Source organism: Corticium candelabrum, chromosome 19 (assembly GCF_963422355.1).
Source record: "Corticium candelabrum chromosome 19, ooCorCand1.1, whole genome shotgun sequence".
Lineage (NCBI taxonomy): Eukaryota > Metazoa > Porifera > Homoscleromorpha > Homosclerophorida > Plakinidae > Corticium > Corticium candelabrum.
In genome coordinates, this window is record NC_085103.1 from 6083653 (window position 1) to 6108108 (window position 24456).

The window sequence follows — 24456 nt, forward strand, 5'->3', positions numbered from 1 at the left end:
GTTCTCAGTATGAACTGGAAAACCAGTTAGAACCCGTAATAACCTGTAATATATTGCCAATTGCAACCCTAGGGTGCCCCCATTTCAATCATTTCAAGACACATGCAGCGTGGTTTGTAGCAATGTCAGCTAGCAGACAACTGGAAGTTTCTCTCGGCTGGAGTAAAGGCAATCTGTTTTCTCTAGGATCTCAGGAGCGTTACACACTCGAAGTAAAAAACAACGAACAAAAAGCAGTAGAAGCTCAGGATGTTATTCTCAAAGAAGACACATACCGCCGTCAGTACATCGCACGTCTACCCAGAATTGAAGCCAATCAAAAAGTCTCTGTCGACTTCACTACTGAAATCAAAGAGCGAGTCACTATCAAAGATTTGCCGTACAAAATCTGTTTTACACTTGCAAGGACACAGCTAAGCAAAAGTTTTGTTAACAATGGACTAGGCAAGGAATCATGCAATGATCGCTTAATACGACGGTGTTGTTGATTTGTGGCATAATTTCAGGGTGTTATAACCGAGGCTTAGAGAGTTTCAAGCCCAAATCAGGAAAGTCAAAGTCTCCTTCGGTCTACAATCTGTTACTGTTTGGCACTGCTGGTGCTAGCAAGTCATCTTTCCTCAACACGGTGTCAACTATGTTGAGAGCTGATGATGGCAGAGACAACATGATCGATTCAACTGCTGCAGCAGCAGGAGGTGCTGATCACACAACCAGGAGACTTCATCGTTACATGTTTTCTAAAAACTTCGCGGTCAACTTTAACATTTGGGACACATGGGGACTAGCCAGAGATGCATACAAAGACACCAAGCTCATAGAAATGTTGGTTGACGGTAAGCTCCCTTCAGAATGGGAGATGTCAGAATCTCTTGACATGCACCGTGCAAAGTTTCAGAAGATGAAGCACGAAAAACTGGAGACACAGATGCACGGAATCATCTTCTTCATTCCCCAAATGTTCGTCACTGACATTGATGACGAGGAACAACAACGAGTCAAAGAAGTCTTTCAGATTCTCATCAAGAAATGCTACAATCCCATGGTAGTGGTCAGCAAAGTGGATGAAATCTACCGTGAGTTACGCGACCATCCATTCACCAATGCTGATATGGCTACCAATTTGAGGCGCCGTGTCGCTGATGCCTTCGCCATTCCTTCGAATAACGTTCGCTACGCAGTTAACTACCTTGAAGAACAGCAACGTAGCTTTGAGATTGAGTGTCTGGCTTACGAGACCATCCAGCAAGCACTTGAGAACTGTCAGTCATTTGAAGATGCTCGCATCATGCAGTACGGCGGCATGTCTAGCAAGGGTAAAGCAGATGAAGACGGTCTTATCTGGCCTGACGCCTGACTGTCGTAGTTGCACTCTCTAGTAACTGAATGTGATCAACAGACTACGTGCAGTATTAAATGGAAGTCTTATGGCAATAGGGCAAGTAGCTAACATGATTATGCATTCAAAGTTAGTGTATCCATAAACGGACAGCTGTCATCGCTACGTGCGAGCGAGAAACTATTTTGCGTAAAAAATCCGCGTGAGTTTCCCGTGTCCCTCGGTCTCTCCACGCCAAAAATCCGCTTCTATAGCTATAGACAAATAAACACTTCAACAAGTTGTCTTTGTTGGTGGTAACTCTTTATAGCAATTGTAGCAGGCAGAATCAGATGAAGAATCAGCATTTCTGCATTGGTCGCTAGACCTCAACTCTAGATAGCAGAAATTAACCAGGACTACAAGCGCTGCTTCAACTCAGCAATATTTGGCATGGTCGATGTCCTCTGATCGACGTGCAACGCGTCGCGACGTTTCTCAATGCCCTTCTGAGAGGGTCAGAAGTTACTACTAAGTTAATTGCTATTAATAATAGCTACTAAGTTGGTTAGGGTTCGTACTGCATGTACAGCTCTAGGCGACATTGTGCATGTTCTTCTAGTCCTTCGCCGAACTGTCAACAGCCTACCTGAAACTGCCGACGATGTTGCAATTGGCTAATACGAATTTTCAACACGTTATCTGTATACGCAAACTCTGCTACAACGTCCAACGACTGCATAGTCTTTTCTTCCCACTGTCACTATTACTACCACGAGAAGGGTCTTTCGTGTCTGTATAGTCTACAGTCTCCGTACAAACTGTGTAGTTCTGTCTACCCTAGGCGAAAGTTGGAAAACATTTTGAGCGGGCAATGCGTATACATCTAGCTAGTAGTCTGCTCTAGCTAGAGTTTTGTATTACGGAAAATCATGCGCAGGAGTGTGGTAAAACAATACGAGGGGAATCCCCACGAAACAGGAAAACTTGAGGGCAGTGCCCTATGCACCCACGCTGAGAAATACAACACGATGGCTGCTGCTCCCCTCGAAGTGGTACTTCATTCTCTAGAGCTGAATAGAGAGGGACACTACAAACTGAACGTCACAGTTTTTAGTACAAACGGAGAACGTCACTTTCGGCGAGTTAGTCTGTCTTCAGTCTCTTACTTTGAACCAACAAGCGCAGCACTAGAATCAGTAGATCCTGTCACAGAAGCCAACTGCACGCTCAATCTTGTTCCTCGGAGCAAAGCTTCTCGTCGCGACACGCCCGTCTTCATCACACTGGACATACTGGAACGAACGCCGTCTCTAGAGCACGATCTTCGTATTACACAAGTACAAATTGATCTACAGATACGTAAGCTTGCATCTCCACAGCCATAATTCGACTGTTCCCAGTACTAACTAGCTAACCCCGTTCTTTCCATGCAGGTGTTTGCAAGAAAAGCCTCGTTGAGCAAGCTGGAAAAGGGGACTTCGACTACTATAACATCTTGCTTTTGGGCCCACTAGACTCAGCCAAGTCCTCGTTTGTCAATTCAGTGTGCACTATGCTGTCGAAAGCAGTTAAAATGGTCGCCACTGTTGGTGGAGGTGCAGACTGCACAACAACCCGTATTTTGAGATACGACCTCCGCAACATCGATGGTCCAAACGTCCGTCTGATTGACACGTTTGGTATTACAAGTGATTCCTACAGCAAAGGAGTATCTCTCGACGGCCTCATCAGAGGCGACGTGCCTTTAAACGCAAGTAAGGACGACCCAGCCGAACGTCTCGTTAGACCTGGAAAGGTGCAAAAGGTACAGATACCATCTTCACACTATAGCAGTCACTGGCAAGTGCACCGACGTAGCATGCATAGCGCCATTATTTTTGTGTCTTCTGAGTTCCTGGAATCTGATGAAAATGACGATGGTGGTGAAAATGACGACGATGACGGTAATTTCAACGATGGCGATAATGATGATGATCAACAAGCTCTAGAAAATGCAATAAAAAAGACGACACGACAAGCTATAGAAAAAGCAATACAAGAGACGACAGCACAGAGACTCAACCCTATTCTAGTTCTCGCTAAAGTCGATCTCATCAAGAATGATCTAGACAGCCAATGTCTCAGACTTTCTCGCAAATTTGGAGTTCCTCGTTCCAGTGTCTTTCCATTGGAGAGCTATGTCACGGACAATATCCTTGATTTCAGAAAAGATCACATGACTTATTGCATTCTAGAAGAGGCTATACTGAGAGCACGCGAACTGTGCGACCACTACAAAGAGGTGACACCTAACCATTACTAGAGATATAGCTCTCTGTTTGAGTGAAAGCAACTCACCTAATTCAGACATACAAGTACACTGTCAACTAGACTGACAAATAAGATGTTGAATGTAATAAATCAGACAAAACTGGTGTCACCAACGTACTCTAGATCAGACAAATGCATGCATACAAGGCACTTCCACGTCACAACTGTGTGACAGACTTCAACAAGAAATTTCTGGACAAACTTCTGCCATCAAGCTCTTCAACAACTGTAGGTTCTCGTTGTTCAATGTAGATACAACCCAGTCCCCTTGCCAGTGTAGAAATTGCACTATACACTTCTTCTCGTTTGGTGAACCCAAGTTGATGCCAGAGTATTCCAGACCGCCTACTGGCACAAACTTACTGAAGACGGCCTCGTTTCTACCAGACCGCAAAAGAATTAAAATGACGTTTTCTAAATGAAAAAATGATACGCATAGAGATGTTAGTCCTAGACAAAACCAAATGGTAATATGCTTACTACAAGCGAAAGTTGTTCTCGTGCTAGGATCAAGATTGACTGTTCTTCCTCCCTCCGTTCGAGCAAAATGCAACACAATGTCGTACCTTTCTTCAGGACTGGCTTGTTGTACGACAGACGAGGTGCTCAGCTTTAGTTTACGTACAACCGCGTCTCCAACACGTGCATACTTCTCCCGCTGCTTCGATGTTTCATACGATATACCAACTTTGTACGTAACGCTCTGCCCAGTCCTACAAAGTCGTCTTGACATCAGAGATTTTGGTTGACTACCAGAACTCGAGCTAGCAACAAGGGTTTGTTGCTCTCCTTCTAGACGTCGATCTGTTTCACCTCTTAGAACCTGATTTTCTTGTCGAAGTCGATCGCACTCACTTTGTAACATCTTTACTTTCTGTTGCGAGTCGCAAAGTTCACCCCGAAGTCGCTGGCACTCATCGCAGTTCCTGACACCCATTTGTCTGGCGCTATGTTGACTCCAACTCAGCGCATCAAAATGCAACTGATCCGTGTGTCCTGCAGCTGCTGATCACACGGTAGTTCAGAGTAGTAGAAAAACTTAAAGGTTTGACTGATACGCACCTCGAGCGTTCCCGGCACTTGTTCGGATCGCAGCCACGCTCTGCATTGGTCTAGAGTCTCGTAATACTTTCAGTTTGCCTCTACTCCTACCACCACGAGATTTACAGTACGGTAGCATAGTAACAAACCGTTTCTATACGTGACGACTCGAACTACTCAACGTTAAATTTCCGAGAAAATGCTGGCAAGAGTGAACGCTAGCTAGAACGCCTGTCGTGTTATACGGGAACCGGGCACGACGGCGCGAGTACCAGGCTAAACGTTAATTGTGCTGAGTGACAGGGAGATCACGTGTACAGATGCAAATAAAGAAAACTGCCCTAGATTTTCAAGAAAACCTAGAAAGTCTCAATTGCAAATGAAGACGAATAAGCCAACTGGCGCATTCTAGGTCATGCCATTTGAAGGCAAACAAGACAATGTTTTGTACTACAGTAAAATAATTATTAGGATTTTAAAAACTTTTTCTCTGAAAAAGAAATAGATGTAGGAATTGTATAAAAATTAATAGAAACAAGATTTAGATAATATGAACCAAAGCCAGACATCATTAGTGAATCCTTCCAACCCACTAAGTAGAGAATGTGATTGGAAGGATTCACTAATGATGTCTGGGTTTGGTTAATATTATCTATAGATCTTGTTTCTGTTACTTTTTATACAATCCCTATATCTAGTTATTTTTTCAGAGAAAAAGTTTTAAAAAATTCTAGTTTGGTAAGTTTTTAGGAGTGCGAAAGCACAACCTATTCCATTAATTAACAGATTCTATAGCTTGGTATTACTATACATGTATAGTCACACATCTCGAGCATGTGGAACTTACGTATACAGTGTTCTGTACTTGCAAATACGCAAATAAGCTGTGCAGTGTTGTAGAGCAATGTTGTAGAGCAATGCTAAATCATTCAAAAAACCAATGCATGCACTACAGTATCACTTGTGTGTCAAACAATAAACAATAAATAGAATCAAACCTAGAGAAGTCAACCAATAACATCTATGGTATCAAAATAATCAGTATGTCATTCTCACTTAAGCAGACAAGCAATATTATTGATCATAAAAAAATTGAAATGAATTTAAATTTTACTTTGGTGATAAAAAGACATTCAGCTAGCATCAATTGTATGTCCTGATCTCACCAGTTCGGTACAAATACAAAATTGTTTAGATAGTTAAGCAACAGAAAACAACATCTTCACACTACTAAGATGTACACAAGCATACACTTGATTACATAACAATTCGCACAACTGACAATACGAGACCTAAGTCTCATTGCACTACAATAAATATTCAATAATATTACAAAATCACCACATACCATGCATGCAATGTGAACAAATAAATGTCAACCGTCATGAGCTTTTGATGACTTCTACTCTGTATGATACTTTTCGTGAAGAAGAGCTGTCAAGATATAAAGGATATACGTGAAATGCACCAGACAATCGATTCCATTCAACAAACCTCGATGTCGTGTTGTCAAACACTAAACAATATATTCCAGCTCGTTGGGCAGTCAGCTCTCCAGAGTGATCAGTCTTGGCAGATGTCACACGTTTCATGGGTATCAGTTCCTGGCACATGCAACAAATAGTGAGACTACAAACCAATCTTTTCCACGGGTTGTTTACCCGTCCTTCATCTTCTGATTCTTTCTTCTTAAACAATATACCAAATGACAATGCCTGTAAAGGGAAAGCTTCACCATAGTTAAGACTTCATTTGAAAAAGACAACACATAAAAGACATGTTATGAATAGATCTACACTATGTCCTCAATATATAAGAACCTCAAATGTTTCATAAGAGATAACATCATAAGAACTTCAGAAAAATTACCGACATAAAAGTCTCATAGTGTTAAGCAGTTTTGCATTCCGACGTTCACTACAATCACTACAATGTCTTTAAATAGACGTACATCTGATAGCTGGTTACTGTATAGTGTATACTTACCGTACTATCAGCTGTAAATTGCCACTTGATACGTGTTTTCTCTCTGATGACTAAAACGGGTACTTTATGACGACTCCTTGCTTCAACCATCCATTCTCTTTCAGTGACAGTTAGAGCATCAGGCCCCGTCTCTGTCAATTGGTCATTAACAGAAGACGGCTTTCGTATGCTAGTTGATGAGCTTGAATTATTCCTGAGCACATAGCTGGGATCAACTTTGTGAATATCATCTTCACTAATGATAGCATACGCTTCTCTGGACTTTGTTGGAGATGAAACGCTATGCCTCAGTTCAGCAGATACATTCCTATCATTGAAGTCTGCATTCTGCACATCAACACTACTGCTATTAGATGAAATGTGTGTGCTAGCCAGTAAAGCAGATGAAGGGCTATGCTCAGAAGTTATGCTCTTCTCTTCTATTGTCTCTCTGGCCTGATCTCTGAAAGAACTTGATACACTAGCTGAATGTTGAGTACGTGATCTCTGACGTTTACTACTTGGAGTGACAGACCCTTTCTGTTTAGCCTCCTTGATCATCTCAAGGCAATCAGAGCACACTCGAGATGGTTTACTAAAAATCAGTTACAGCCCATCAGAATACAGATATCCACAGCATAATGTAAGTTTGTATATCAACCTGTATGATGCCAACATCACAAAATGATCTGTACATGCAGCACAGAATATCTGACCACATGATCGACAGTGATGCTAGACATATATAGACAACACAAATAAGAATTTGAAGTGACAGTAACTTGAACAAAGTGCCAACTGGCAAGTAGAAAAGTCAACAGACCATTCCAAAAAACCAACTACCAATCTCTGCAGTGATTGGAGTTCATTACATTGCACTATATAAGCCAGCTGCACATTACAAAAGTAACTAAACTGATGTATTACCTTTCTTGTCATAAGACCAAATTCTGTTCTACAATCGTTACATTGTCGTGCCTACAAGCACCAAACACAATCAGTCTGCATCACTCACAAACATGAAACCTTAATGCCTTACAATAGCCTCATCAGCCCATGATCTGCTCAGCTGCAATGCCAGATCTTGTCGTAATTGTGCATTCTCCTCCCACAAGGCAGATTTTTGCCTATACACGATCATAGAGACAGGCTAAGTTATCAACAGGCAACCAACAGACATCATCTCACTTTGCAACATTCACTACATGCTCTTCCATCTGTTCGTACTTCTCTTTCAAGTCAGACATTTTCCTAATCTGCTCTTTGTCTGTAAGTGACATTTGCTCTTGAATGTGAGAAAGCTGCTCATCCAGTTTCAAAACCTCCCTTCTGTTCCTATCTCGCTCTGAAGTAACCTATCACAAGCATAAAAGTAACACATGACGAACACCATACACTGCACAAGCAATGTTCTTGCAATAAACTACTGCAGCTTGAGTTGATAGTGTGACCAATGTATATGAGAAAAGCATATTGTCCATAATAAACACATGAAAGTATATTGCAGGGTGAGTGCAAAATTTGCTTTTACAGACCATGCTCTACAATGGCTGTTCTGTAACTGTAATACCTCAAACAGTTGATCCTCTAAAGAGTTCGCTTCCACCTGCAACTGCCTCAGCTGCTGCTCGACACTGGCAACCTGTCCATAAAACAAACCCATGTCAACTAGGTAGTCTCAATTAAATCACTGACTCACCACACACAGCACGCGCACACACACACACACACACACACACACACACACACACACACACACATGATGTAGCAACCTTCACTTGAATTTGTTCTTTATCCCCGTGTGCTGAATCTCTTTGCCCTTTTAGAGTCATCATTTCTGTCTTCGAGTCCTGCAGTTTCTTAGTGCTTTCGCTTATCATCCTCTGCAACTCAGCAATCTCTCTTTGAAGCTCTTTTACAGTCTGAAAATAACAACAGTTTCAGCACAAACAACAACTCACATAAAGTCAAACCACCAACATCTTGTTGTTGTTTGTATTGCATGACATCTGTGCTCATTTGATACTTGAGAGATGCACATTCTTGCTCAGTCAACAAACGTTTCTGCTCTTCTTCATTCAAACGATGTTTCAGTTCTTCAACCTCAAAAGATGAGTTAGAAATCTCTCCTTGAACATCCTGAAAACAAACTACCAGTAAAATTCAAGAAGTCAGATATCCTGCTAATGATTATTACTAGCAAAGGAAACTGCTTGTGCTCTAGACAGCAGACAGCAGACTAAAACATGTCGCAATGACTACAGCAAAAATTCATGGTTCTTCTGTTACAGCTAAGATGTGATTAACACTGGATCACCACAGATGCATGTGAAGAGATAAGACTGCCTACAAAATGAACTAGCGACACAAACTCTAATCACAAACAAGGTTGCACACACACACACACACACACACACACACACACACACACACACACACACACACACACACACACACACACACACAAGCGCACACATTCAATGTCACAGATAATAGTGTGGTATGGTAATGTACCCCAATTTGATCACCCAATTAAATTAACAAATTCTACGAAATAAGAAAGAAACATTATGGACATGTTGTCAAGAGATACAGCCCTCCTGTGCTGTACAGTCTAATGCAAAACCTACATACAAGCCCAATCTAGAAACATTATGGGCATGTCATCAAGAGATACAGCCCTCCTGTGCTGTACAGTCTAATGCAAAACCTACATACAAGCCCGATCTAATATACTGACATGCATCCACTATATTCTTACCTTTAACACATCTGTTGTATCTACATCGTGTTTCACCTTGCTCCATATTTGCTGCTGTTCATCTGTTAATGTATTCATTGTCTCTGCTGTCTGTAGACGTTCTTCGTCAGCTGCTCCACTTTGTCTCACTTGTTCATCTGCTGTCCTTCTCATAACTTCTACCTCTTTGTGAGATACAGCCACTTGCTTGTCTGTCATGGTCTCATCCTCCACTGCAACAGTTTTCTGTTCAGATATCTCAGCGAGTAACAAGTTATTAGTGCTTTCATCTTTATCAACATCTCTACTAGAGTTCCGGATTGACTTCATAGCAAAAGGCACTTGATGTAATGTGCTTGCTTTCTGTGCCAACTCTGCTTCTCTTTGTTCTACCATTTCTTCAGCAGCCGTACATTTTCTTGTTAAATCTTCATTTGCTTGTTTTAGTTCTTCTATCTCCATCCGAGCTGTGTTCAGTTCCTCAAGCAGTCTTACTGTCTCCTTTCTCAGTGACTCCTCTTCTGAGTTGCTCTGCTTTATATGAATATTTGGATAATCCAGTTGTGAATCCTGTTCAACTACCTGCTTCCCTTCCTCAGTTGTGACATCAGATAATGGAGAACCATCTCTGTCCTTCTGTTCACCTTTCACCTCACCATAAGACTCTTGCCTGTTGTAGTCATTCGATAGCTTAGATATTTGTGTCTCAGCTGCCTCGAGTCGACTTTCAAGTTCAGTTTTCAATTCTCTTTCTTCCTCTAAATCTCTCTTTGTGACCTCACTTTCTTCCAAGGAATGCTTGAAATTTCTTTCCAGTTCAGCAACAAGTGCATCTTTCTCAGCCAATTGTTTGTCAGTATCTTCTAGTTTCTCATCAAGATTGTTTTTTATTGAACAGAGAAATGCATAATCAGCTTCTACTGCATTTAATTTCTGCCTTGATTCACTAAGATCTTCTTGTAAACTCTTCATTTCATCATGTGTATCATCTAGTCTAGCCTGCCACTCAATGCCTTTAACTTCCCATAACTTTGATTTCATTAGTAAATCATCAAGCTGCACTTGCTTTGTGTCTAGTTCTTCTGACTTTGCAGACAAAAGTGATGCAAGACTTTCAACTTTTGCTTTCAATTGGTTTTCTGCTTGCCGAAAATCATTCAGCTGATCTTTAAGATGTTGTTGTAAACGTTCAGCATCTGCCTGGTCTGCTACTCTTTCATCACGTTCATGTTGAAGCTCAGTTTCTAGCTCATTGAGCTGTGACTCATATGAAACACTCCATCCTTCCAGTTTCTTCTGAAGTTTCTTCACTGAAACAGGAAGAGCCTGATCATCTCTGTCATCACCATCTATGTCGTCACTTTGTGCCCCTGAGTCTTGGTTTGTTTCTTGTGACGAATCTATTTGAATGCTTTCTTCCAAGATTTTCATGTACTTTTCCAAAGTATCAATTGAGACATGGCCTGCCTTGCTCTTTCTACGAGTTCGTTTAACAATGGGCTACAAGCAATAGTCAAATCAGTTGAAATAACACAATGACAAACTGAAATAAAACCAAGTGCAAGAAGGAAGAAGATAAAAGTACAGGGTTGATGAACAAACACTCAAGCAGACAGACAAACAATAAGAAAAAGACAATAAGATTAGAACTGACACAATCAAATCAACTATAGCAGGAACCTCCACATCACTACAAAAATAACACAGTCACATTAGAGCATTCTGATCTCTCACTTCTGCAATATTTCCTGTATTTGCGCTGCTAATAGATGTATCAACATTAAAATCTCGTGGTCTAATACTATCAAAATCGCTAACAAAAGTAGAATATCCAGTTGATTCATTAGAAATGTGAAATGCTTTCCTACAAGCAAAAAACTCCAAACATTACACTTTAATATCAACACATAAATAAGAGCTAATGTAATTACTTTGAAAAAGAAGGCCAATTGTCATTTAATTCTTGTCCAGCTTGAGACAAGTGAAATGCAACGTCATTCATTTCGTACAGTGCAGAAATCAACATTGATGAAAGTTGCTGGTCTCTCATAATAGCATCCGGTCGATACCAATCACTGAACAAAAATGTACTAATTAGCAGTTCACCACAAATGTCTATTCCAGTTCTAGTCTATTGAGAGATGCACCACTCCAATACAATATGTTGTAAACTACGGTTTTGTTAGAGAGATGCATCTGTCAATACAATAGACTATTGCATTGGATGAATAGATACATGTACAGATATACACATGTATCTCACATCTCCAGCACTATCAATATATTTCACAAAAGACTCACGCTGTCTGTTTTGCCATCGTTGCTACTTGCATCATATCAGCTAGATTTCCATGTACTAATGACTCTCTTATCAAAGCTCTCCCTTTTCCTTGCAAAGTAGTCAACTAAACCACACTTACACAATACATACAACCCAATCCACAAACCAGCAGCTCAACCATACATGTGTGTATCGCTGAACGGACTGCACCGAATCATCAAGAGCTCGACTTCCTTGTAAACAGTCACACAAATAATTCCAATAATCTTTCCTGTCACCAAAGAAAGTCATCTTCTCTGAAACACAAAACATTTCATATCATCTACAATGAGATTAGCAAACCACATCTCCACATCTCCAAAGTACATTAAGGCTCTGCTTTTGTAAACTGCCAGAGCCTTAATGTACTTTGATATTAAAACTAAAATCAAAATATCAAAATCTTAGTAAGAGCGTCTTTTCAATCACATACTAAGCGTTACAAGTCATTATAGTTGACTAGACATCCCGTGTCTCTACCCAGTGATGATCTCTATTGTTTGAATGTGAGTTTACCTCTTTGGCCAAATCTCAAAATGCGTTCAAGCAGTAAGCAGAACAACCTCAGCTCTGGCACGTCATCTGTGATCGGCTGCTTGCTCTCTTCGTGGGTTTTCTTCAGTTTGGTAACGTGCTCTGAAACACACCCACAGGACGTTAGAGGTGGTAAACAGACTGAACAGACGTCTACCTTCTAATTGCTTCACAAGACTCTCTGCAAACTCTGACATTACAAAAGCAAATTCATGTGTGCCTAGTCGCCAGACTTCTCATGATTGTAGATAGACTCCCGTATGTTGATCACATGACTCTCTAGAAAATGTGGGAAAAGTAACTGAATCGCCTACTAGACCGCTAATACATTTATATTTAGCTAGATCATTGTCTGAGCATATAAGTACGCGGGCGTATGCTTCACTGTGCGTGTGTTGTGTGTGTTGAAGCTTAGCTACTAGTAGATGCATTCGCAAACTCCCGTATGCTTGCGTGCCCGTATGCTTGTGTGGGTGTAACTGTTTGCCTACTTCGAATTTGTTGGAAAATTTCTTGATTTCTCGATGGACCAGTACGTCTACCGTCCGAATCGTGTACCTATTTATCAGAACGTATTTCAGGTAGGTTCTAGTGTCGCTAGACCGTATCAGACGGCGTCATGCGATTGCTTCTCTTTTCGTCTGTACTAGAGAGGTCCAGCAGGCGTTCCTGTACATTTGAGAGGGCCATACGATCGAGGGATCTATCGGTTCGCGATGGCGTTGTCAGTTGTTGGTGTGGGCATCACGGTGTACGCTCTGTATGGCATGTCGACGAACAAGATCAAGAAAGCGTAGAGACAGTAGTGTACACGTACAAACATTGAACTGTAATACAAGCATGTATGCACAAATAGATCGAGTTGTTAGGAGCTGTAGGCTGTCAATCATGTTTTGTGTCGTTGCATGCATGTGTCTATATGTAGACCTTATAACCTTGTTGAATTGACTGTAAAAATATCTACTAGTTGAACCAGGCACTACAGAAAGAGAGCAGCGACTTGCCTACTCGAGGGTCCAGCTTGTACTCCCTACGGAGAGTAACTGACTGGATCCTTGAACCCATGACCTCACCTGCCTACAGACTCAGATACATAGCTAGAGTGTCCCATAAGAATCACCTTGTAGTCAAGTTTGTTCATAGTGCAAGCAAGTAGTCTCGGTGTTACAACATCGAGTTGATTTATGAGCAAAAATATTGAAACCCTAATTTTATAATAAGAAATCCTGTTGCAATATAGAAATGTCTGCGATCAGCCACGAAAAGACTAAAGTAAGTAGTCTAGTCCACAAAGCATGACTATTTGTGCATGCACTGCTTAATTCCTGCCTGTCTGCTGCTGTAACAAGTAAGAGCTATGCTAAGTAAAATCAATCCTCTATGTCGTCCTCCTCTCCTCTACTGGACAGTAATGACTGAAATCCACCTGTCTCCTCAACTTCATAGCTTTCCGCCTCCTCTTCAGACACATGATCGGTTCCTTGTACAAACTTTGCAAATCTAAATGCAGCCGATTAGTTATGCCAATTTGGTATGCGATGAAAAACAAATTTTAGCTTTGTTGCTCAGAAGTGATGACTGTACGCACATGCACTTGTGCTGTGCATTTGTAGTGTATGGCAGCTTTGTCTAATAAGTTCATTAATGCAATTGTTTATAATACTGCAATTAGTCAGTCTGCTTGCGTGCCTAACAATATAACATGGGCTGCCCAACCTCCATCTATTGTCATCCATTGAATCTTTTGCTGTAAATGCACACACACACACACACACACACACACACACACACACACACACACACACACACACATGTGCACACGCACGCACGCACACACACACACACACACACACGTGCACACGCACGCATGCATGCACGCACGCACGCACGCACGCACACACACACACACACACACACACACACACACACACACACACACACATTTTAGCTGAAATATCAGTGTGCACGTGTTTGATGCAAAACCCATTTGAAATTAGAGCAACAAAAATAAAATTGGCTTGGGATAACTCAAGCACCTCATTGGGTTCTTTAATCTCTGAATTGTGCCCCACGCATCAAATTCAGGATCTTGACATCGTTCTCGAAGAGAATCCAACTGATCACGCGTGAACTCAACAGCCTGCTTTCTGTACTCGAACTCGGTCAGCAACTTAATTCGTGGGGGAAACATCCTAAACCTACAATCCAACAATATAAACACAATTCACTGTCTATAATTGTTCTTGCTATTACATTACCACATAGTGTGAAATCTATCTGTGACAGCAGGAGGCAGCATGTACAATGTCAACACAACAATAATTACTGCAGCTGATGCTTCTTTCACTTGTGTACTCCAGTAGAGAAGAAAGAGCGCAGCCAATTGGATCATCCATTTGGCAAGGTTTTGACGTCGTGATTCTGTTGGAGGTCCAATGTAGTAACATATCGCAAAGCTGAGGAGTGCAGCAGTAATGATGTAGCCTGCAATGTATTCTTTGTATTCAAGAATTGTGTCTTGAAAGTGTTCTAGCATCCATTTTAGAAAATACGTGCAGATCGTCCAACCACCAATCAGAACAGCATATGCACCAGTTTTCTATAATAAAAAAACTGCTAAAACAAACACACAAAACAGACAAAACAGACAAACAGACAGAGACAAAGTGAGAAAAAAATGCTACTGAAGTTTATAAATAAATGAATTCCAGTTATCCATAATGTTGCAATTGACTTAACATTAGAGTACCTACAAAAACAACAATCATACACATTACTTACAGTTGGCATCAGGCGACTCAAGATATAGACAACAACAAGAACTGATGCTAGTACCCCAACAGTCATACCCGAGCTATAGAAAAATAGAGGATTCCTAGACAACAATTGGATACATTTGTATACAAATAGACTCAATACACCTGCAAGCATTAATACCTGCTCATTCTTTCAGCAGCAAAAAAGAGAAACAAGCCAACCAAGAGACAAACCGGAAACTGCCAGTGAATCACTGCAATAGAACTCACATAAAAACGACTGAAACATGCTAGTTTCTTGTATCTTTGGCTTACTATACCTATATGGAATGACTCACTGCTTACATACTAGGTATATGCCTACCTAACTGTCTGTCCATCCATCTGCATAGCTGTACGTGCATCAGTCTGGTCATCAGTCAGTCTGTCTGTCTGTCTGTCCGTCCGTCTCATGCACTCATTCACTTTAGCAACGTCAATCAATCAGTTAGCAGCCACACACTACACACTCTACCTCGAATGGTAGTGTTAATGTAGAACTCTGCCCGAGACACAGTGAACACGAGACCAAAACACGATTCTCCAAATGGTGACAACATCATGGAATCCTGGTGCCATGGCCAATACAACCAGCGACTGTCCATCTTGTTCTTCTCTTGTACCACTTGGGCTGAACTATTGCCACTCAGCAACTGATAGTTCTTAGTGCTGGAGAAAACTTGAGCCTACGTAAAATTTTCTCAAAATGTAGCCATGCAAACTCAATTAGCAAATGGTTAAATTTCATTTGTTTCATGTTGATTGTTATATTATTCTACTGTACTGTTCCAGTAAACCTTCACCTCCTAAAATAAGTCAGCACTTTGAACTGCACCTTAGAAGTACATTACATGGCAACATGCTATAGACACTACGTCAGCCTGGATGGTAACACCAATGATTGAAGAAAATTTCTGTACATTAGTACAAATCAACTATTCTATATCGCTTGAAAAATCGTGTGGAAAAAACAAAATCCAAGGCAACGTGCTTGTTTATGCAGTCAAGACTCTGAATCCCAATAAAACTTCCTTTCTGCATTGAAGTTGAAAGTGAATTCGCTTTCAACTTCAATGCAGAAAATTGTTAGTTCCAATAATACTTTCAACTTCAACGCAGGAAATTGTTAGTTCCAATAATACTTGTATATATTATTGGAACTAACAATTTCCTGCATTGAAGTTGAAAGTGAATGTGACATAATGAAAAAGAAAGTGTTATCATAAACATATTTATGGTATTTGTGTCTTAATTAATGTCAAACTGTTGCTTATAATACTTCATGATCCAGACATCTCAACAAATACTCAAGTACTCAAACACCAACACACACACACACACACACACACACACACACACACACACACACACACACACACACACACACTCACATGTACGCTGCTCCATAGCCTAAAAATCGCCTCTGGAGAAAACAGTTCGATGCCTTTGTAACAATAAATGTACAACCGATCCTCACGTGGTTTACATTTTTGCTGGAAAAACCCAGAAGCATCGACCTACAGATCTCAACACAAAATTCCAATAAAGCAGTGTTCTTTTCTGACCCTTGGTGCGTCTCTAGGTGTTGTTCCAGGCTTGAGCCAGTAACCTAGAAACAAAAATATCAAAAAAAGTTGTTAGTTGAAATGTTGAGGAAAGTTATTAATCGAGACGATGCTTACAGTCGTCTTCTTCGCAGTTGCGGGCGCTATGCGAAATGCTGACAAGCAGCAACGCAGGCAGAAGAGATTTGAAGAGCCACGCGGTAACGCACATTTAAAACATGCAGCCGCGTGACGTCCCGGATGTCAAATGAAGTGAGCTTTCTCTGTTGGATACAGAATTATAAAATGCGTACGCCTCTCCACTTATCCGTCCTAAAGGAAGGCTGGTGTTAGGGTTAGCTATAGGGTAAGGTTGGTCTTCAATTAATGAATGAATTTATAATTAATTCATTGCATTTGTCATATGCATCCTGATTCAAATGAGTCTGTATGTAATATAATAAATATGACTACATGACCTACAATGTAAAAAAAGAGGAAAGCTACCTACTAGTGGTAGTCCAAAAAACGATGTAAAGACGTAGGCACATGACCAACATATGATATCAAGTTGTCCTTCACAGCACAAGCGGAAAAAGACTGCAGGGTCTTGAATGGAAGATGTTCACTAAGCCAGTCGCTAACTTCAGAGCCACTGGTACACAACTGCAATGCTGTCCGTCCGTGAATGTCTCTGCAGTGAGCGTATGTTCCTCTTGTCAGTAGTTCGTTTAGAATGTCGACTTTGCAGCGTGACGTTCTGTTACAAGCCAATAAGAAAGGTGTCTCTTGATTGTTACTCTGGATATTGAGCCGATGACCAGATTTGATGAGACACTTTACAACAGGTAGAGATGGAAACTCCATTGGTCGTCGATCAACAGCAAATGCTCCTTTTGTTTCGTGTGTGCATGCCAAATGTAACAGAGTCTGGCCTTTCTCATTTCTTGGATCAAGAAGAATCAATTTACGAACTAATTGTGTAACACATTCAGAAGAATGTGCTTCTGTCACTTTAGTCGAATGCTCATCATCTTGTAATTTTTTACTCTCACACAAACACTTGATCCACACTGCAAGCAAATGAAGACAAGAAACCATCAATTTTCCTACAGCTTTCCGCATATCTTCAGTCTCTTCTCTAGCTGTAATGCTTTTCAAGACTTTCTCCATCTTATGGACAGCATCACTAAAGAATGGTTCCATGTCTGTGAAATACCATTTGAGACTAAAGTATTGGAATAACCGTGCATGCACAAGGATGATCTCATCTTCTTCAAAAGCGGGACTATCGACTCGACATGTGACTTGGTTTTGCAACTTCATGGCATGTTTCATTAGATCGATACATCGATCATACATTTTATGTCGAATGTATTGTACTGCACGATATCTTACTTGGTGAGCTGTAAATGGATGGTGTGTTCCTAAAACGCGTTCTCTAACAGCAAGAGCTCTCATCATCATCATATCTGGATCAGTAGCAAGAGCTAAGAGATCATCGTCACTCACAGGTTCCATCACATTTCGATACGCATTAACTGTATGTACATTTTGAAGGTCATTCAGTAAGTGTGATGAGTCTGTCCGTCTTAGTTCTAGTGCCTCTTGCCATAATGATAGCCCAACTCCCATGCCTTTATCCATGTCAATGACCGATGCTCCTGCTAGTTCCAAAGCCATGATTTTCTCTTCTACGGAATACTCATCACCAGTTGAAGACACTAAATATCGAACAATATCGTAATTAGAATACGAAGCAGCTACAAACAGTTCATTCAGGCCAGTCGATTCCACAGTTCGCTTGGCTCCGATTTCAAACAAAAACTTTACCACACTTAACTGTCCAGTTGCGCACGCAGTCAGCAGCGGTGTCTGCAACTGATCATTATAAAGGTTCACGTCACATCCAGCTCTTTCCAACGTTCGTATGATATCCATGTGACCATGGAAGCAAGCACCTCGAAACGGTGTCGACTTCGTTCTCGTTCCGTGATTTAAATCGGCTCCTCTATCGATCAAATCCTTCACTAGCTCAACATGCCCGCCTGTTGATGATATCCACAGTGGTGTAGCATCATCTACATACCGGTCATACGTGCTGTTCTGAAACGACTTAACCCTTCCGGTCTGTTCGATATCAACCAAACATTCATCCAACAGAAAGCGCACGATTTCACGATGATTGCCTCTAGCTGCGGCTATTAATGCTGTACTATTGTTCTCGATGTGTGTTGTCAGTAGTCTTTCTACTATCTGCTGTCTGGTTAGCTCGCATTTGCTGTCTTGTTTTTGAATCGTGCTGACTTCGTTATCTAGAACTTGACGATATTCTTCGACACTTCCACATTCTACTGCCTCATAAAGACGTCGTATTCCTCGGCTATACAGTCCCTCAAGAGACTCGACATTTTCCTCCATGTAAGCGAGTAACCCGGATGTAAATTTATATCCGGGACTTTCGCATAATTTTGTACCATACGATCTGCAGTCTTTGATCAAAATTGCCACACTCTTATTATAACGGCATTTCTTAAATTTAATTTTATTAGCGTTGTCATTTCAGTTCAAATTATCTGACACTTTGCAACGGTCTGAAAACCGAGGCTAATCTGACAGTGATTAGTGTGATAATCAAAATCACGTGGAATAAACAAACAGAATGGCTCTCAACTTGAAGAACGCTTTTTATACAGGTGACTATATACCTACATGGACGTGTACGAATACGCACAATGTGTCTTGCGTGTGCAGATCTGCTGCCTCACGTCACTTCGTCTGATAAGACGTACGAGTTTGTGAAGGAAATTTGCCAAGTTATGCTCGAGTTTATAGAGCAGTCGTTTGACCGTTCGACGAGGGTGGTTGAGTTTGCACAGCCTGACGAGCTTGCGTCTAAGATGGACTTTACTCTGAGGGATGGACCGGTTCATTTGCAACAGATTGTACACTATTGCAGACAAGCACTGCAGTACAGCGTAAAGACAGGTGTGTGTGTGTGTGTGTGTGTGTGTGTGTGTGTGTGTGCGTGCGCGCGCGCGAGTGTGTGTGTGTGTGTGTGTGTGTGTGTGTGTGTGTGTGCGTGCGCGCGCGCGAGTGTGCGTGTGTGTGTGTGTGTGTGTGTGTGTGTGTGTGTGTGTGTGTGTGTGTGTGTGTGCGCACGTCTCTTAATTGCTTTATTGTAGAATGCATGTCTTCTCCCCAGTCTTTGCTTTCAATTGTATATTGACATTCTTTGTAGGTCATCCTTATTTCTTCAATCAACTCTTTGCTGGAATTGATGTCGTGTCTCTCATGGGAGATTGTATTGCATCAGCAGCCAATGCCAGCATGTGAAGAAAACAATATCAAGACTATAACATGTGTGATACGCAATTTCCTGTTGTACGTCAGGTATACATATGAAGTCGGACCAGTGTTTGTCTTGATGGAAAATGAAGTGCTTAAGAAGATGATGGAGTTCATTGGGTACACATCAGGAGATGGCATTCTAGCTCCGGGTAGAGACATATAATGTACACGTCTGACAAGCAACCCTGCTGGTGCTTTCTTCTGTGTGTGCATTTGTATGTCCTGCACTTGTGTTGATCCTTACAAACAGAGCTACCTATTCACACATTTCCCTTCGTAACTGTCTGCACTGCTCTTTTGTATTGTAGGTGGCTCTCTGTCTAACATGTATGCTTTAAATGCTGCTCGATTCAAGTGTGATGTGGTTCTTAATTACACGTGTGGGTTGTGGCAAATTGTAGATTTTGTTGTTTCAGAATGTTTCCTGAGAGTAAGACAAAGGGAATACGCCATCTTCCTCCACTTGTTTGTTTTACATCTCGAGAGGTGAGACGTACTTGTGTCCACACATGTATTTGTTGTTGTTGGTAGCAAGTTGGTATAGGGACATTATTCAATGAAAAAAGGAGCTGCTCTCCTTGGACTAGGAACTGACAGCATCATTCCAGTTGAAACGGATGACACGTCTGTTTATGCCACAACTGACACAGAAACATGTTGCAATGTATTTCTGTTATAGAGGCAGCATGAATGCGTCTGATCTAAGGACTAAAGTTGTAGATGCTAAGGCAAAGGTACATTACATTACCAAACTATGGACAGACACAATACAAACAAGTTGACAAACGTGCTGCTTTTGTAGGGATTATGTCCTTTCATAGTGAATGCAACATCTGGTACGACAGTGAGAGGAGCATTTGATCCTCTAAATGCCATAGCGGACATTTGCCAAGAGTTCAACATGTGGCTCCACATTGATGTTGTTCAAAATCACATTTCACACTGTCTTAGTTATAGTGTACATGTATTGACGTGTTGATAGGCTGCATGGGGAGGAGCATGTCTGTTGTCAAAAACTCATCGCCATCTTATGAATGGGAGTGAGAGGTTAAACCAGATTCTTCAGCTCTTTCCATGAACTCTATGCCATCATGTTATGTTGCTTTCTACCTTTAGAGCTGATTCTATTACTTGGAATCCACACAAACTGATGGGAGTTCCACTTCAATGTTCAGCGTTTATCACTAAACACACAGTAATGCTTTATGTAACCCATGTATTTTACTGATTGCATACTGTTGCTGTGCTTATACATACAGGGATTGCTGAAGGAATGCAACAGCACGCATGCCACATACTTGTTTCAACAGGACAAGAAACAATATGACGTGTCGTATGACACAGGAGACAAGGCCATACAATGTGGCCGACACAACGATGTTCTCAAACTGTGGCTGACATGGAAAGCACAAGTAAAATGACTTTCACTGTTGAACCATGCAACTTGTGATTATTGTTCTTGCTGTGTAGGGTCACTGCGGCTACGAGCAGCGTGTTGATAAGGCATTTGACAATGCAAAGTTGATATAAAACAATATAATAGCAGCAACTGTATTAGTTGATGGCAATCCGTTTTCCAGGTATCTGACTGAACAGATAGTGAAAAGGACAGGCTTTGAACTTGTGTCTCAGGTTATTGGCTTCTGCACAGATCAACGTGCACAGGAGATTGAATTTTACTGAGTGTCGGTTGATATGTGTTCCAGCCATTGTTTGTCAATGTGTGTTTCTGGTATTATCCAGTCAGCATGAGGCATCTACCAGATGGGCCAGAAAAGACGGAGAAACTACACAGGGTCAGTACCTACTTACCCATACTATATCTAGTTTTCAGTCAACACCAACGATTTTGATCTAGTTGTTGTTTATGCTGATAATATATAAATATATATATTTATATATGTATATATGAGACGAGTATGCACTCAGACATACAGATGGACAGATGAATGGATTGATGGATGGACATATATACATACATACATACATACATACAGACAGACATACATACATACAGACAGACAGACATACAGATTGTTTCATTGATTCTAAACTTTAATTAAAAGACACAACAAGCAAATCTTCACAAGTAAATAAATCCATGCACCTCAGTCCATTCTCTGTTTATCAATTCAGACCTAATGGATTAAACAGATAGACAGACACACAGACAGGAGTCATCAGATATGACGTGACCTCAGCCACTGGGGTCCAAGTGAGACTTTGAGTGCTCACACCACAGTTGGCTTGGGTGCTCCTGTGAGTTCCTGACCGCTCCAGGAGATTGTAGCAGACAGACAGACATGCAGGCAGACAGACAGGCAGACAGACAGACAGACAGGTAGGCAGGCAGGCAGACAGGCAGGCAGACAGGCAGACAGACAGACAGGCTCATTCTGTGCATGAGCTGCCAAAATGTTTCGCAGCTTTAGACCCTCAGATTGATGTTTTGTTATCCTCAAAGAGTCCTGAAAATTCTGTAGGCCACATTCTTCATGAATGTTTAGATCCTGATCAATCAATGAATTATCTATTGTCTAATACTAAGCATCTGCAGCATCATCTGATAGATAAGGCCACGAAAGCTCAAGTCAATATTTTATTGGCTAAAGAGTCTGGAAAGGATTCAGCATGATTGCGTTCATTCCTTGCAAGGAAAAGGTGCAGGCTCTTGGCTAAATGCCATTCCATCCAGAATCTCGCAATCGTACCTGGAAATTTTTGCTTGGCGGCATTCATGAGGTTGGGGATGGATGGCAATGCCCTTGCCCTTGTTGGCAGATTAGTGCGAATGTGAATGTGGAAAAACAATCGATAGAGAAGGGTATCATTTGACTTATAAAGTTGGAGGTGGACCAGTGTGGTCTCACAACTGTATGGTTTCTGTGTGGGCAGATTGTCTCAGCCAGCTACAAGTACCGTACTACATTGAGCCTAAACATCGCTACACCACTTCCAGTGGTGGGCCAGACATCTATGTTGCTGAATCATTCTACATGCCAGCGGCAGAATTAGACATTGCTCTATCACGTCCATTCAGCAAAGATATCCTATCTAGAGCTGCTTATATTGATGGGGCTGCAGCATGTCGGGTCGTAAGAATGCATCCAATTTTACAACATATTGGAGACAACGTTTATCAGTTCAGTTACAACAATGTAACAATAGAGTGATTACCAGGAAGACATCTTGCTTACTGGAACATACAAGGAAAGTGAAGAGAATGAACAACATACACAATTATTAACGTGCTTTACTGTACAGCCCTCTACAGGGCTGGTTTCTGTAGAGTTTTAGTTTGGTAGAGATTTTGTGCGATTGGGACAGTAGAGTTGCTTAGTTGTGTTGAATGTAGATTTCAATGTTGAAAATATATGTACTGGACAGACAGACAGACAGACAGACAGACAAACAGACTGCTGTGATGTATGATAGTGGGATTGTAAGAAATAAATGATTCTTGACAAACAGACAGACAGACAGACAAACAGGCAGACAGACAGGCAGGCAGAGTTAGTTAAGATTTGTGTAGTTTGTTTTAGCTTGTGATAGTTCTGATTTAGCCTGTGATAGTTCCGATTTATGAAAATATATTTCTTTGACAGACAGACAGACAGACAGACAGACAGACAGACAGGTGGACGGACAGACAGGTGGACGGACGGACGGTCGGACAGACAGACAGACAGACAGACAGACAGACAGACAGACAGACAGACAAACCTGCATACAGACCGATACCACCACCAGTACAAAACCATAACAGGATGGAAAGAACACGCATTAGTATTGTCTGTTTAGGTCGGCCCTGAAGTGAAGAAGAGGATGACCGAGAAAGGCAGTCTACTGTTAGGCTATCAACCCGTCAAAGACAAATGCAATTCATTCAGGATGATTGTTCACAGTTCTGCAGTCGGCCACGCTGATATGGACTACGTGTTGGATGAGATAGAACGCCTGGCTGCTGACCTGACATTATGACAATACATTCAATCATTAGTCATAAATAAACATACGAGTTACTTGCCTTTCTGTGGGTACACAAGATGAATGTCCATCTGTATATCAGAACAGGTGTAGCTAATATTTATGAATTCCAATTTGTCTGTGTCAATCCATCCATTCTATTGTCTAACTGCCTGGACTTCGTTGCTCTGTATCCTTTTCCTGACTTGACCAACTGGCTGAGCAGATACAGAAAGCTAGAAAGACATTAGCAGATATATATATATATATATATATATATATATATTTTTTTTTTTTTTTTTTTTAATATTTTTATTTTTTTTTATTTTTTATTTTTTATTTTTTTAATAACCGCCCAATGGACGGAACACTACTGAAAAACACCACTACAAACACTTGCTACAGACAAAACATCTAGATGTTCAGTTATTATGCGAGAGTTGTATTGCCACAGTTTCACAGACAGTTGTTCATGAAGGTTAGTAATAGCTCGGCTGAAACTGTGACCTGTAGACAAAGTAGACTTCTTGGCAATAGACTTCAGCAGTTCAAGACTATGTTCTGACCAG

General features: G+C 41.1%; 7 protein-coding genes across 11 annotated transcripts; 3 read left to right on the top strand and 4 right to left on the bottom strand.

Moving 5' to 3' along the window:
• Positions 1 to 72: 72 nt before the first annotated feature.
• On the top strand, positions 73 to 1468 carry LOC134194879 (uncharacterized). The gene is made up of 2 exons (XM_062663859.1): positions 73 to 444; positions 507 to 1468. Exons 1-2 carry the CDS (start codon positions 123 to 125, stop codon positions 1355 to 1357), a joined length of 1173 nt encoding a protein of 390 aa, XP_062519843.1. The 5' UTR covers positions 73 to 122; the 3' UTR covers positions 1358 to 1468.
• An 865-nt stretch (positions 1469 to 2333) lies between these two features.
• Positions 2334 to 3623, top strand: LOC134195124 (uncharacterized). The gene is made up of 2 exons (XM_062664133.1): positions 2334 to 2680; positions 2755 to 3623. Exons 1-2 carry the CDS (start codon positions 2350 to 2352, stop codon positions 3621 to 3623), a joined length of 1200 nt encoding a protein of 399 aa, XP_062520117.1. The 5' UTR covers positions 2334 to 2349.
• A 186-nt stretch (positions 3624 to 3809) lies between these two features.
• Positions 3810 to 4934, bottom strand: LOC134195125 (uncharacterized). 3 transcript variants are annotated; one of them, XM_062664136.1, is made up of 4 exons: positions 4694 to 4934; positions 4487 to 4636; positions 4112 to 4435; positions 3810 to 4045 (listed from the first exon to the last, which is right to left on the bottom strand). In XM_062664136.1, exons 1-4 carry the CDS (start codon positions 4809 to 4811, stop codon positions 3810 to 3812), a joined length of 828 nt encoding a protein of 275 aa, XP_062520120.1. In that variant the 5' UTR covers positions 4812 to 4934. The 3 variants fall into 3 exon arrangements, with proteins under 3 accessions (XP_062520120.1, XP_062520119.1, XP_062520118.1); XM_062664135.1 differs by having other exon boundaries at positions 4112 to 4633; XM_062664134.1 differs by having other exon boundaries at positions 4112 to 4636.
• Positions 4935 to 5781: 847 nt separating this feature from the next.
• LOC134194955 (FYVE and coiled-coil domain-containing protein 1-like) lies at positions 5782 to 12477 on the bottom strand. Of its 3 annotated transcripts, XM_062663942.1 has the most exons (19): positions 12389 to 12477; positions 12214 to 12333; positions 11842 to 11954; positions 11679 to 11782; positions 11309 to 11452; positions 11112 to 11241; positions 9399 to 10877; positions 8618 to 8776; positions 8410 to 8559; positions 8208 to 8279; positions 7826 to 7992; positions 7677 to 7764; positions 7565 to 7615; positions 7299 to 7372; positions 6909 to 7232; positions 6659 to 6851; positions 6334 to 6387; positions 6167 to 6276; positions 5782 to 6106 (listed from the first exon to the last, which is right to left on the bottom strand). In XM_062663942.1, the coding sequence occupies exons 1-19, from the start codon at positions 12426 to 12428 to the stop codon at positions 6055 to 6057; spliced, it is 3624 nt and encodes a 1207-aa protein (XP_062519926.1). In that variant the 5' UTR covers positions 12429 to 12477; the 3' UTR covers positions 5782 to 6054. The 3 variants fall into 3 exon arrangements, with proteins under 3 accessions (XP_062519926.1, XP_062519925.1, XP_062519927.1); XM_062663941.1 differs by having other exon boundaries at positions 6659 to 7232; XM_062663943.1 differs by lacking the exons at positions 6659 to 6851; positions 6909 to 7232; positions 7299 to 7372.
• A 949-nt stretch (positions 12478 to 13426) lies between these two features.
• On the bottom strand, positions 13427 to 16838 carry LOC134194843 (nuclear envelope integral membrane protein-like). Its single transcript, XM_062663817.1, has 9 exons — positions 16709 to 16838; positions 16592 to 16635; positions 16418 to 16519; positions 15502 to 15712; positions 15169 to 15241; positions 15013 to 15106; positions 14490 to 14830; positions 14268 to 14429; positions 13427 to 13731 (listed from the first exon to the last, which is right to left on the bottom strand). The coding sequence occupies exons 1-9, from the start codon at positions 16800 to 16802 to the stop codon at positions 13602 to 13604; spliced, it is 1251 nt and encodes a 416-aa protein (XP_062519801.1). The 5' UTR covers positions 16803 to 16838; the 3' UTR covers positions 13427 to 13601.
• Positions 16839 to 16991: 153 nt separating this feature from the next.
• Positions 16992 to 19000, bottom strand: LOC134195284 (protein fem-1 homolog C-like). The gene has a single exon (XM_062664296.1). The coding sequence runs from the start codon at positions 18989 to 18991 to the stop codon at positions 17081 to 17083; it is 1911 nt and encodes a 636-aa protein (XP_062520280.1). The 5' UTR covers positions 18992 to 19000; the 3' UTR covers positions 16992 to 17080.
• Positions 19001 to 19136: 136 nt separating this feature from the next.
• Positions 19137 to 24023, top strand: LOC134195286 (glutamate decarboxylase 1-like). The gene is made up of 16 exons (XM_062664299.1): positions 19137 to 19266; positions 19325 to 19558; positions 19812 to 19902; positions 19964 to 20070; positions 20230 to 20275; positions 20338 to 20407; positions 20466 to 20545; positions 20601 to 20655; positions 20724 to 20840; positions 20904 to 20968; positions 21038 to 21116; positions 21181 to 21333; positions 21392 to 21441; positions 21502 to 21553; positions 21628 to 21717; positions 23723 to 24023. Exons 1-16 carry the CDS (start codon positions 19233 to 19235, stop codon positions 23900 to 23902), a joined length of 1503 nt encoding a protein of 500 aa, XP_062520283.1. The 5' UTR covers positions 19137 to 19232; the 3' UTR covers positions 23903 to 24023.
• Positions 24024 to 24456: the final 433 nt, after the last annotated feature.